Raw genomic sequence first — 14,084 nt, 5'->3', positions numbered from 1 at the left:
GACTGCGGACACAGTGCAGGAGATGGACCACAGACTGCGGACACAGTGCAGGAGATGGACCACAGACTGCGGACACAGTGCAGGAGATGGACCACAGACTGCGGACACAGTGCAGGAGATGGACCAGAGACTGCGGACACAGTACAGGAGATGGACCAGAGACTGCGGACACAGTGCAGGAGATGGACCACAGACTGCGGACACAGTGCAGGAGATGGACCACAGACTGCGGACACAGTGCAGGAGATGGACCAGAGACTGCGGACACAGTACAGGAGATGGACCAGAGACTGCGGACACAGTACAGGAGATGGACCAGAGACTGCGGACACAGTACAGGAGATGGACCAGAGACTGCGGACACAGTACAGGAGATGGACCAGAGACTGCGGACACAGTACAGGAGATGGACCAGAGACTGCGGACACAGTACAGGAGATGGACCAGAGACTGCGGACACAGTACAGGAGATGGACCACAGACTGCGGACACAGTACAGGAGATGGACCACAGACTGCGGACACAGTACAGGAGATGGACCACAGACTGCGGACACAGTACAGGAGATGGACCACAGACTGCGGACACAGTACAGGAGATGGACCAGAGACTGCGGACACAGTACAGGAGATGGACCAGAGACTGCGGAAACAGTACAGGAGATGGACCACAGACTGCGGACACAGTACAGGAGATGGACCAGAGACTGCGGACACAGTACAGGAGATGGACCAGAGACTGCGGACACAGTACAGGAGATGGACCAGAGACTGCGGACACAGTACAGGAGATGGACCAGAGACTGCGGACACAGTACAGGAGATGGACCAGAGACTGCGGACACAGTACAGGAGATGGACCAGAGACTGCGGACACAGTACAAAAGATGGACCAGAGACTGCGGACACAGTACAGGAGATGGACCACAGACTGCGGACACAGTACAGGAGATGGACCAGAGACTGCGGACACAGTACAGGAGATGGACCAGAGACTGCGGACACAGTACAGGAGATGGACCAGAGACTGCGGACACAGTACAGGAGATGGACCAGAGACTGCGGACACAGTACAAAAGATGGACCAGAGACTGCGGACACAGGACAGGAGATGGACCAGAGACTGCGGACACAGGACAGGAGATGGACCAGAGACTGCGGACACAGGACAGGAGATGGACCAGAGACTGCGGACACAGGACAGGAGATGGACCAGAGACTGCGGACACAGGACAGGAGATGGACCAGAGACTGCGGACACAGGACAGGAGATGGACCAGAGACTGCGGACACAGGACAGGAGATGGACCAGAGACTGCGGACACAGGACAGGAGATGGACCAGAGACTGCGGACACAGGACAGGAGATGGACCAGAGACTGCGGACACAGTACAGGAGATGGACCAGAGACTGCGGACACAGGACAGGAGATGGACCAGAGACTGCGGACACAGGACAGGAGATGGACCAGAGACTGCGGACACAGGACAGGAGATGGACCAGAGACTGCGGACACAGGACAGGAGATGGACCAGAGACTGCGGACACAGGACAGGAGATGGACCAGAGACTGCGGACACAGGACAGGAGATGGACCAGAGACTGCGGACACAGGACAGGAGATGGACCAGAGACTGCGGACACAGTACAGGAGATGGACCACAGACTGCGGACACAGTACAGGAGATGGACCAGAGACTGCGGACACAGTACAGGAGATGGACCAGAGACTGCGGACACAGTACAGGAGATGGACCAGAGACTGCGGACACAGTACAGGAGATGGACCAGAGACTGCGGACACAGTACAGGAGATGGACCAGAGACTGCGGACACAGTACAGGAGATGGACCAGAGACTGCGGACACAGTACAGGAGATGGACCAGAGACTGCGGACACAGTACAGGAGATGGACCAGAGACTGCGGACACAGTACAGGAGATGGACCAGAGACTGCGGACACAGTACATGAGATGGACCAGAGACTGCGGACACAGTACAGGAGATGGACCAGAGACTGCGGACACAGTACAGGAGATGGACCAGAGACTGCGGACACAGTACAGGAGATGGACCAGAGACTGCGGACACAGTACAGGAGATGGACCAGAGACTGCGGACACAGTACAGGAGATGGACCAGAGACTGCGGACACAGTACAGGAGATGGACCAGAGACTGCGGACACAGTACAGGAGATGGACCAGAGACTGCGGACACAGTACAGGAGATGGACCACAGACTGCGGACACAGTACAGGAGATGGACCACAGACTGCGGACACAGTACAGGAGATGGACCACAGACTGCGGACACAGTACAGGAGATGGACCACAGACTGCGGACACAGTACAGGAGATGGACCACAGACTGCGGACACAGTACAGGAGATGGACCACAGACTGCGGACACAGTACAGGAGATGGACCACAGACTGCGGACACAGTACAGGAGATGGACCACAGACTGCGGACACAGTACAGGAGATGGACCACAGACTGCGGACACAGTACAGGAGATGGACCACAGACTGCGGACACAGTACAGGAGATGGACCACAGACTGCGGACACAGTACAGGGGATGACCAGAGACTGCAGACAGTACAGGGGATGACGAGAGACTGCAGACAGTACAGAGGATGACCAGAGACTGCGGACAGTACAGGAGATGACCAGAGACTGCGGACAGTACAAGAGATGACCAGAGACTGCGGACACAGTACAGGAGATGACCAGAGACTGCGGACAGTACAGATGACCAGAGACTGCGGACACAGCACAGGAGAAGGACCAGAGACTGCAGACAGTACAGGGGATGACCAGAGACTGCAGACAGTACAGATGACCAGACTGCGGACAATACAGATGACCAGAGACTGCGGACAGTACAGATGACCAGAGACTGCGGACAGTACAGATGACCAGAGACTGCGGACAGTACAGATGACCAGAGACTGCGGACAGTACAGATGACCAGAGACTGCGGACAGTACAGATGACCAGAGACTGCGGACAGTACAGATGACCAGAGACTGCGGACAGTACAGATGACCAGAGACTGCGGACAGTACAGATGACCAGAGACTGCGGACAGTACAGATGACCAGAGACTGCAGACAGTACAGGGGATGACCAGAGACTGCAGACAGTACAGGGGATGACCAGAGACTGGAGACAGTACAGGGGATGACCAGAGACTGGAGACAGTACAGGGGATGACCAGAGACTGCAGACAGTACAGGGGATGACCAGAGACTGCAGACAGTACAGGGGATGACCAGAGACTGCAGACAGTACAGGGGATGACCAGAGACTGCAGACAGTACAGGGGATGACCAGAGACTGCAGACAGTACAGGGGATGACCACAGACTGCAGACAGTACAGGGGATGACCAGAGACTGCAGACAGTACAGGGGATGACCAGAGACTGCAGACAGTACAGGGGATGACCAGAGACTGCAGACAGTACAGGGGATGACCAGAGACTGCAGACAGTACAGATGACCAGACTGCAGACAGTACAGATGACCAGACTGCGGACAGTACAGATGACCAGAGACTGCGGACACAGTACAGGAGAAGGACCAGAGACTGCGGACACAGTACAGGAGAAGGACCAGAGACTGCGGACACAGTACAGGAGAAGGACCAGAGACTGCGGACACAGTACAGGAGAAGGACCAGAGACTGCGGACACAGTACAGGAGAAGGACCAGAGACTGCGGACACAGTACAGGAGAAGGACCAGAGACTGCAGACAGTACAGGGGATGACCAGAGACTGCAGACAGTACAGGGGATGACCAGAGACTGCAGACAGTACAGATGACCAGACTGCAGACAGTACAGATGACCAGACTGCAGACAGTACAGATGACCAGACTGCGGACAGTACAGATGACCAGAGACTGCGGACACAGTACAGGAGAAGGACCAGAGACTGCGGACACAGTACAGGAGAAGGACCAGAGACTGCGGACACAGTACAGGAGAAGGACCAGAGACTGCGGACACAGTACAGGAGAAGGACCAGAGACTGCGGACACAGTACAGGAGAAGGACCAGAGACTGCGGACACAGTACAGGAGAAGGACCAGAGACTGCAGACAGTACAGGGGATGACCAGAGACTGCGGACACAGTACAGGGGATGACCAGAGACTGCAGACAGTACAGGGGATGACCAGAGACTGCAGACAGTACAGGGGATGACCAGAGACTGCAGACAGTACAGGGGATGACCAGAGACTGCAGACAGTACAGGGGATGACCAGAGACTGCAGACAGTACAGGGGAAGACCAGAGACTGCAGAAAGTACAGGGGATGACCAGAGACTGCAGACAGTACAGGGGATGACCAAAGACTGCAGACAGTACAGGGGATGACCAAAGACTGCAGACAGTACAGGGGATGACCAAAGACTGCAGACAGTACAGGGGATGACCAGAGACTGCAGACAGTACAGGGGATGACCAGAGACTGCAGACAGTACAGGGGATGACCAGAGACTGCAGACAGTACAGGGGATGACCAGAGACTGCAGACAGTACAGGGGATGACCAGAGACTGCAGACAGTACAGGGGATGACCAGAGACTGCAGACAGTACAGGGGATGACCAGAGACTGCAGACAGTACAGGGGATGACCAGAGACTGCAGACAGTACAGGGGATGACCAGAGACTGCAGACAGTACAGGGGATGACCAGAGACTGCAGACAGTACAGGGGATGACCAGAGACTGCAGACAGTACAGGGGATGACCAGAGACTGCAGACAGTACAGGGGATGACCAGAGACTGCAGACAGTACAGGGGATGACCAGAGACTGCAGACAGTACAGGGGATGACCAGAGACTGCAGACAGTACAGGGGATGACCAGAGACTGCAGACAGTACAGGGGATGACCAGAGACTGCAGACAGTACAGGGGATGACCAGAGACTGCAGACAGTGCAGGGGATGACCAGACTCTGCGAATCTTTAGGGAGGGAGGGGGAGCTGGTACCTGAATTTGACAGGTACCCGCTCTCACTTCCGCGGAGTTCTCCTTCCTATACTGTGGGCACCCGACTTTGACAGCCGGGTGCCTACTGCGCATGTGCGAGAAGCGCTGCGCTATGTGAATGGCCCGGCGTCTTTTGGGACCTGTTGCATGTCCCAAAAGACACCGACCATTCACAAACCGCAGCGCTTCTCGCGCATGCGCAGTGGGCACCCGGCTGTCACAGATGCCGGGGCGGGAAGAAGCCGGCGCGGGAAGACTACAGCGCTGGACCGAGGAACAGGTGAGTTCCTGCCGCAGAGAACAGCTGAGCGGCCAGCCTGGTATTCTGACATGGTGGAGGCAGAAATACCGGACCGGCCACTTTATATTCGCTCCATAAGATGCACTGACATTTTCCCCCCTTTTTTGGGGGAAAAAAGTGCGTCTTATGGAGCGAAAAATATGGTAATTCTTTTTCTACGCCTTGAATAGATCACCAGGTGCCTAAAGCTGAGTACACAAGGTCTGAATATTGGCCAGTTCAGCAAGTACCAACCAACATTTGGACCAAGTGTAGCGTTAATACAAGGTTTAGTCATGTTTCATCTTATCTGCTACATGAAATTTGAGCCAATCAAGGGACACAATGTCATTGTAAAATAAATGGTAAACTTTCTGGTTCATTACTCCACCCACTGTGTAAATCTCTCACTTTACTAGTGTCAAAGGAGCCCTATATGATCACAATGTCTCTGCTATGCTTGACATCTGTACTCTTATAAACCCACGCTAGGATATTATTAAAAGATCCCAGCTGCTGTACTCTTAAGTGTCTAAAATATTTGTGCACGTATACAGCGCTCTACTTTTCAACAGTGTTGTTACCCTCTGCTTCATAAATAAAACAATGCATACAAATAAAATGAATTACAAAATAAAATAATCCATACATATACGCACGGACATTTTATTGTGAAGTGTCAAATGCTCTTGGTAAGAAATGCTCAGTGCTGGGCTTCTTAAAAAAAAGCAAACAAACCACACACTATTTAGTTAATTCAGTTTTTTTATCCTGCGACTGCTATATCAACACTTTGTGCTTCACAACCCACTGTGTCCAGTGTGATCCTTCACCTCCATACCTGAAAACTCACAAGGCTTGCATGACACCTTTCTAGCAAATGTGGCTCAACATGTATTCCTCAGGGATTCAACCATCCGGAGCTTCCAATACTGCTTAGGATCATATCTCATCACATAATGTACCATATAACAAGTAATAACAGTACTCAGCATATACACCTCTTTTAAAAAGTAAGATTTTAATCAATATTTCAATGAACACCAGAATAATTTCCGAATTTTGACAAAACTGAGTGTTATAGAACATTTGTTTAGCTCATTACATGAAAGTAGGGTTAATAATATAGCTTAGATTACAAAATCTTCAGTTTTAAGCAAATTAGTTTATGCAAAAATGACAACAACAAAAACTACTACAGTTAGTATTTTGTATGACCTCCATGATTTGTAAGGACAGCACCTTGGCACGGAATTAACATGTTGGTGACATTTTGCAACATCCATCTTTTTCCATTGTTCAAGAACGACTTCTTTTGTAGCCTGGATGCTGGATGGAGAGTAATGCTCAACTTGTCTCTTCAGAATTCCCCATAGGCGTACGACTGGGTTCAGATCAGGAGAAATACTTGGCCACTGAATCACTTTCACCCTGTTCTTCAGAAATGCAACAGTGGCCTTAGATGTGTGTTTTGGATAATTGTCATGTTGGAAACATGCACGACGAGCAAGGGCACGGAGTGATGGTAGCATCTTCTCTTTCAATATCGAGCAGTACATCTGTGCTTTCATATCATCAATGAAATGCAGCTTCCCAACACCTGCAGCACTTATGCAGCCCCAGAGAAGGACACTGCCACCACCATGTTTCACTGTAGGCACCATACATTTATCTTTGTACTCCTCACCTTTGCGATGCCATATAGTTTTGAAGCCATCAGTTCCAAAAACATTTATCTTGGTCTCATCATGCCAGAGTACAGAGTCCCAGTAGTCATCTTCTTTCTCAGCATGGGCCCTAGCAAATTCCAGGCAGTCATTTTGTGCATGGGTTTTAGGAGAGGCTTCCTTCGTGGATGACACCCATGCATGCCATTTCTCTGCAGTGTACGCTGTATTGTGGCTTTCTACTTCTTTAGCTAACTGCAGTGAACTTGCATGGTGATTTTCTTAAACCGTTCTCATCAGAAGACGCTGTCGAGGTGTTAACTTCCGTGGATGGCCTGGATGTCTCTGTGAGATGGTTCCAGTTCCATCTTTGTTACATTTTTGTAGCACTTTTGCTAGTTTTGCTAGAGCCAATGGCTCCCGCTGCTGCCTCTCTGTCCAATGAAGAGAGCGAGAGCTGCTGCTTTTGTCCACATCGCTGGACTGAGATCAGGGTCATGTAAGTATTTTGTGGGGAATGGAGCTGCTAGCGGGTGTTTCACCTTAACCCCTTGGCACCGGCGCCTCCCGGCCCTTTAAGGGTTCCAGAAGTTGGGAGGCGGGGCAGGGTTTTAGGGTCATGTGACCGCCGTAATTCGCTGCCACGGCGGTCACATGATCAGGAAACGTCCCGATCGAAAGAGGAGATCGGGACCTTTGCGTGAGTACGGAATATGTGTGCTGGGAGCGTGCAGGGCACATGTGTTTTTTTAATAGACCGCAAATGTGTCGCCGCTTGGCGTCTAGGCTCAGACGCCAGGAGGCCGCACATTTGCGTTCGGCCGGCGCCAAGAGGTTAATGCATAGACCTTCTAACTTTATCATTGCTTTAAGAACTTGACTTGATTGGACCAACCCATTGGGCAATAGTAAGGGAAGGGTTAAGGCTTGAGCATAAGAGCAGAATGGAAGCTTCCAAGAACGCTCCCTGAGGACATCAAGTGACGAAACGAGTCAGGGAAGAGCTAAGCAAGTGATGTTATTCCGCACAGTACAGTGGATGATGGAGCCAGTTTCTTAGAGAGATCACTCGCATTATTCTTTTGTGTAGGGAGATTGCATGGTGATATGTGAATTGGCCCTTTATACGCTTTTAATGTGAATTTTTTCCTTACAAAATAGTTTTACGTTATGGAGGCCTTCTTCTTTTCTCTATGGCAAATATGTGTTGAGATATAATCCTAAGCAGTGGTGAAAGCTCTGAATGGTTCAACCCCTAGGGCAGTGGTCTCCAAACTGCGGCCCTTTGCTTGCCCTGATCCGGCCCTTGAGGAATTTTTTCTCCCACTGATACAAGACACTATTCCTCCTACACATAATTCCTGCTACTGACATCAACAACAGTCATTATTCCTCTCACTGAAACAAACCATGGGGCACTATACCTCCCAGTGACACCAACAACGTGGCACTATTTCTCTAACTTACACCAAGAATAGGGCGCTATTCCTCCCCTAATGCCAAAGATGCATGGTTTACCTCCAATGACACAGGAAAATTTCTACTCCCAATGGCCACAGTTCAGCCCTCCTAAAGTCTGAAAGCTAGTAAACTGGCCCTTTGTTTGGAGTCTCCTGCCCTAGGGGATAAAAGCGCACGTTGACACAGTGTTTGCTAGAAAGGGGTCATGGAAGTCTGGTGAGTTTTTCAGGTGTGTCTTTTTCCTCCTGCCACTTGATCCTTGTCAGCATATTTGCCTCCCTCTCCCAGGAGGTATACTGTGGTGGTATTTGTTTACTCTTTCAACACTGTTACCTACTGATTTTCACACTGGTAATCAAATTTTGTTTTGAAACCAAGACGTAAAATTTCCACCCATTCTCATTTAAATATAAGGATGCTACGCAGCATCACTTCTCTTGTGTTGTATACTAGGTGTAGTTCTCAGAATATATACAAATATATTTGTATGGACCCTTTAGAGTATGTATGGAACCTGTAAGTACCACATTTCTTTTTCTGTACAAATTGTTATAATCTCTATAAATTTTTTTACGTTTGCATAGACACTGTGCATTACCATTTCTCTTGCATTTTTGATTATTTTGTGGTTTGTGCCTCCTCATGTTTCCTTTGCACGATACAACTTCCCATGTCAGCTCAACATTTTTTAAATTAATGCACATAATGAATAAGTTATGCCTTTTAAACAATTTAGCAACAACATAATTTGCCCACCACCTCCTTATCAATTTATAAACGTTATCCTAGGGGACAACTCTACATAGGGAAGCAGTATATCTTCATGCTTAAATGCACCTAGCAAAGTCTCCTAGTACTTCTTAGGATTCTTCTTAAATTACAATATAAAATGTAAATAAACGTAGTAAACATAGTAACAAATCAAAAATGATAAATGCAATGGGAAATAATCTGTTTCTTTCTCAGAGAATATATACATACCTTTCTGAGCTCCCAAAGGCTAGTGTTATCAGCGCCACAAAATATAGGATTTCTATTCAAAGGATCATAATGATTCACATTACTAATACCTGTAAAAAAAAAACAAAAAAAAAAACAACCAAATGTTTAAGCATTAAGTAGACAATATAACACCCCTAAGGACAATAAACCTTGGATATGTGTTTAGTGTACAAAATTAAATATTTTTGTCAGTATAAAACAGGTATATTTGCATGTCAAATATTAACAAAAAAAAAAAAAAGTACTACATAACTACCATCTGTTGCATTGCCTAATTACCTCTGCTCCCTTTTCACGGGATTTGATTGACAACAGAAGGAGCCAATGGCTCCTGCTGCTGCCTCCATGTCCAGTGAGGAGAGAGAGAGATAAGAAAGCCGCTTCTCTCAGGCAAAGCTCTAGATCAAGATTGGGCTCAGATAAGGATTTAGGAGGGGTGAGAGGGAACTGGACACAAGGATTTTTACCTTAATACAGAGCATACATTAAAGGATAAGTTCACCTTTTGTAACATGTTACATCCATATTCAGGGTGTAACAGGTTATGATCAGACCGGCCTCTCTGCACCCTACCCCCCTCCCCCAATCCCCATTGTGACAGCTAGTGGGAGATCTTCAACTCCCTGCTAGCTGTCACAATTTTAAAAGGTTGCCAGATGGGGCTCTGCCCACCCGGCTGTGTCACTCAATCACAATATTCTTTGAAAGGAAAAACTACAAGTCCCAGCAGCCTTTGCAGCTGTCAGTTTGTAGTTTTAAATGAACTACCACGGATTGCTGGTGCAATGCTTTAGAGCCTCCACAAACAAAAAATAATAACAGCACATATTTTTTACCTCCAAAAAAAATTTGCATTTATAATTTTTGGTTAAAAGGTGAACTTATCATTTAAGGTAAAAAAAAAAAATCTTCTGCCTTTAGGGCCGGGTTCACACCAAGTCCATATCTGAATGCATTTGCCCACACTGGATCACATGGTACTTTTGTACCATGAGATCTGGTTGCAGTGCGGTTTAAAAACTAGTGCATGCACTACTTTTGGTGCAGTGCAGTGTAATTTCAGCACATTTAAAATGAATGGGCTGAAATCGCACAGTGCAGAACCACATGTGAATCACACTATTCAGATGCAAGCATGGTGTGAACTGGCCCTTACAGCTACTTTAACATTCTAGGCAGATATACAGTACATGACACTAATTAATGCAGCTCTGCATTTATTACTACATCATTCAATGTATCCTTTAAATGCAAGTAGTGTTAAGTACCTGAATTTGATTCAGCATGAGCTTTTTGCAGTACCATTACATGAGGGCTGCAATGTGAAAGGAAGGAGCCAATAAGTTCATGTACTAACAAACAACATGCTGATAGGTGAAGAGAGCAGAGTGACAGAGAGAAGTGCCCCTAATTGTGCTGCTTCTTCTCTTACTTTCCAATTACAGGCTGAGGCAGCTCCAGGATGACCTTGGTTCAAAAAATTGGGATGAATGATGCTGCCCATTAGACGGACAATATCTAATAGCAAAAAAACAAGTAATGCAGGAGAAATTTCTGGACTGAAGGCATATATTGCAGCTAAAACCCTTTTTGTCATTTTTTAACAGGAAAATAATTGCTATCTTTATTTTGTAATGGAGTTCTGCTTTAATTAAGAAGATACCCATCAAAATCTTCCAGGCTGCAGAGAGATGTTGCAGGGCTGCCCACTGTCATGTAGGCTGTTTGTCTAAGCTGTGAAATCTTGGCTATTTCAGTCAGTCTGCAGTTCTTATTTTTCTAAATGTAAAAGAAAAAGCCTCTTCTAGCTGTTTATGCTCATAAGGCAATTATATCAAAATGGAGAAAAACAACTGCTCCCTCTTTTAACCTTTTGGTCAAGGGACTGGTTAATTTAGAACTGCCATTTTATAAAATCACTTACATAAATAGAACTTCAAAAAGTATAGTTCAGCTGCATGTCTGCAATTACCACTGATCTTTAAGCGTATAATAGGGGACTTTCAGCTTCTTAGTTTAATTAGACAGATTAATGATCTGCCTCAATTAGTAGAAAACACATGATGATATTGGAATTTCCAATACATGTGCAGAAAGGTGAGGATAACAGGTGGTCTCCATGTGGCCTTCTCCACTTCCTAGTTATTTTTTCCTCAGTTGAACATATTGAACCTACCTGACTTGTAACATCATAGCTAATCCAGAGGCATCATTGCAGTCTGTTGTACCCTCTCATATGAGTGTGAATCTTTTATTTGGTCAACCTAGAATTGTATTTGTCCCAGTCTTTGTATAGTAAGGTCTTCTTGATGGATAGCATTGCACAGAGGGGAATGGGGAGGGGGGGGGGGGGGTTAGGAAGGCTTATAAATTTACTTTACTTAAAGTAGCAGGGGTGTTGAAATTCTTTAAAAAACTACTTGTCCAGGGACTAAATCGGGGCCCCAATCTACTTGTCCCGATAAAAATGTTTTTTTTTTTAAACCACAATTGTATTTAAATTGGAGGTGATTTTAGGAATGTCGGGGGGGGGCTTTTAAAAACAAAAGAGGGGGGCGTGGCCTGGCGTATGGAGCCGTAGCAGCGTTCCTGCTGAGCTCCTGACCCAGTCCTCCACTACAGGCATCTTCTCTCCCTCACAGGCCTCTGCATCAACCCCACATGGGGAAAAACCATCTCTGGACCCCCCGGGGAGCAGCGGGGGGCCGGCCCGGCGGCAGTATTAGCCGGTTCGTCACCCAATCCGGGGCAGAGGCCTCGGGCGCCCTGGCCGTCAAGATGGCGCCAGCACCTCTTCCCTCCTCATCCCACCTGGCAGATGGACGGGTAAGCCCTCGGTGCGCTCTCTCTCTCCTCCTGGGGACTCTCTCCAACAGGCTCAGCAGACCCAGGACACACAGGTATCCTGCAGCCTCTCCCCAGCATCTCTCTGCTCTGAGGATGGCTGGGATCTGAAGTCCCACATGAAATCCCTGCACACCTACATCAAATCCCTTCCTACAAAGGCAGATTTTGATCAATGTGTGAAACGTATTGAAAGCACATATAAGCAAGAAATTTGTGATCTTAAACAAGATATTTGTGTGCGTATGGAAGAGATTGAAAATACCGCTGACTGTCTGTGTAACGCTTTACAAACCCACGAAGAGACCCTTAACTCCCATGCGGTTCTTATACAACAGCTCATGTACCAGTAGGATGACATTGAGAATAGGAACCGCTGTAACAATATCCGTATCAGGGGTATACCCGAATCCGTTGAACCTAAAGATTTGGCCGCGGCAGCTACAGCCATCTTCAATCAACTACTCCAGCAACCTAAAGACACCTACATTGCGTTGGACCGCATACATTGCACAATGGGCCCAAGACATCCTGATCCGTCTTTTGTCCGTGACACTCTATGCAGGGTCCGTTACTTTAAGGTCAAGAACGCCATTATGCGTGCGGCCAGCACGCAGGACACCATCCTATTTAACGAACTACCGGTGATGCTCCTCCCTGATCTTTCCCGCCAGACTCTAGCTATACTCAGGGCTCTGCGCCCTCTCACTCAGATGCTGCAAGAGAGGCATATCCGCTACCAGTGGCAGTTCCCGTTCCAGCTTCACGCCTCGCAGAATGGTAAATCTGCCCAATTCCGCACCCTTGGAGACCTGCCTACAGTTCTCGGTGTGTTCGAGCTGCCCCAGGTGTCCCTCTCGGACTGGCTCCTTTAACTTCCGACCCCAGGCCTCCCTCTCCACTCTCCCTGGCAGCGGTCAGATCGCAAGAAGAAGCGTTCTAGATCCTCCTCTCAACAGATTCCGGAGGGATGACCCCTTATCTACGTGAAGTGGGAGGCCTCTCCCTTTACTTCTTTCTACAGTTCCTGCACATTCTGATGGTTACCTCTACTGGTTCAGTACCTTGTATTTGTGCCTGTTGGTTTTCTGTTTTTTTTTTTTTAGGTTCTGAGGCTGTGGCCTGTGGCTAATCTCCGGGTATCGCCACCGCGGTTTTGCCGTGATGGGTGGGGATGCCTTTGGCCCTAGCCTTAGGGGCTTTGGGCCCTTCATTGTTTGTTTTATCCACACCATGTCTTTTGGCATACTTTTACATAAATTGCACAATAGTATAAGCGAGAAAAACTCAGTCTATATTAAATGGTGAGATAGAGTGATAAGGTGCAATTGTCCAAACAATCCATGGTCAGAAATAGTCGTGACTATTGTGTTCTTGTGAACGTACAAATAATGCACTAACCAGATAGCGCATGAGGTGCGCATGGAGCAATTAAGACCCGCTCCTGGTACTCTGGACTTGTGATATCAGGAGGATGTCATCTACAGGTATAGCCACAAGATGTCATCAATCCAGGTATATTCGTAAGTCATCCACCAAGAAAATCATCAGCGGGGGAGGGGGGAGTCACACATCACTCCAAACCAGCAGGAACCTTCAAAAGCGGGCTCCCATGCAAATAGATGAGACCCAGAGAAGCTTCTAATAGTGTAGTATTTCTTTAATTTGCAAAAATTCAGCATGTACAGATAACGGATAAAACTTACATCCAGGATAAGATCTGGCCACCAGGGTGTCAGTCAGGATAGCCTTGTAGTATAAGTACACAGGTCAGGGGCACCTCTCTAATGCGTTTCGTGTGAATAACACTTCCTCAGAGGG

The 14,084-nt window shown here is 47.9% G+C and overlaps 1 protein-coding gene across 1 annotated transcript in view; it reads right to left on the bottom strand.

Annotated features, from left to right (window-relative positions):
- The window catches only part of CEBPZ (CCAAT enhancer binding protein zeta), a 119,909-nt gene that overhangs the window by 84,733 nt on the left and 21,092 nt on the right, over positions 1 to 14,084 (bottom strand). Inside the window, exon 5 of the mRNA XM_089668542.1 lies at positions 9,399 to 9,487. Within this exon, the coding sequence (XP_089524668.1) occupies positions 9,399 to 9,487 (89 nt within the window). The remainder of the gene's footprint in view (positions 1 to 9,398; positions 9,488 to 14,084) is intronic.

Source organism: Staurois parvus, unplaced genomic scaffold, assembly GCF_062004578.1.
Source record: "Staurois parvus isolate SC_StPar_1 unplaced genomic scaffold, SC_StPar_1.0 ptg000059l, whole genome shotgun sequence".
Lineage (NCBI taxonomy): Eukaryota > Metazoa > Chordata > Amphibia > Anura > Ranidae > Staurois > Staurois parvus.
Note: the sequence above shows the minus strand (reverse complement) of the source record. Positions and strands in the feature narration are given on the sequence as shown.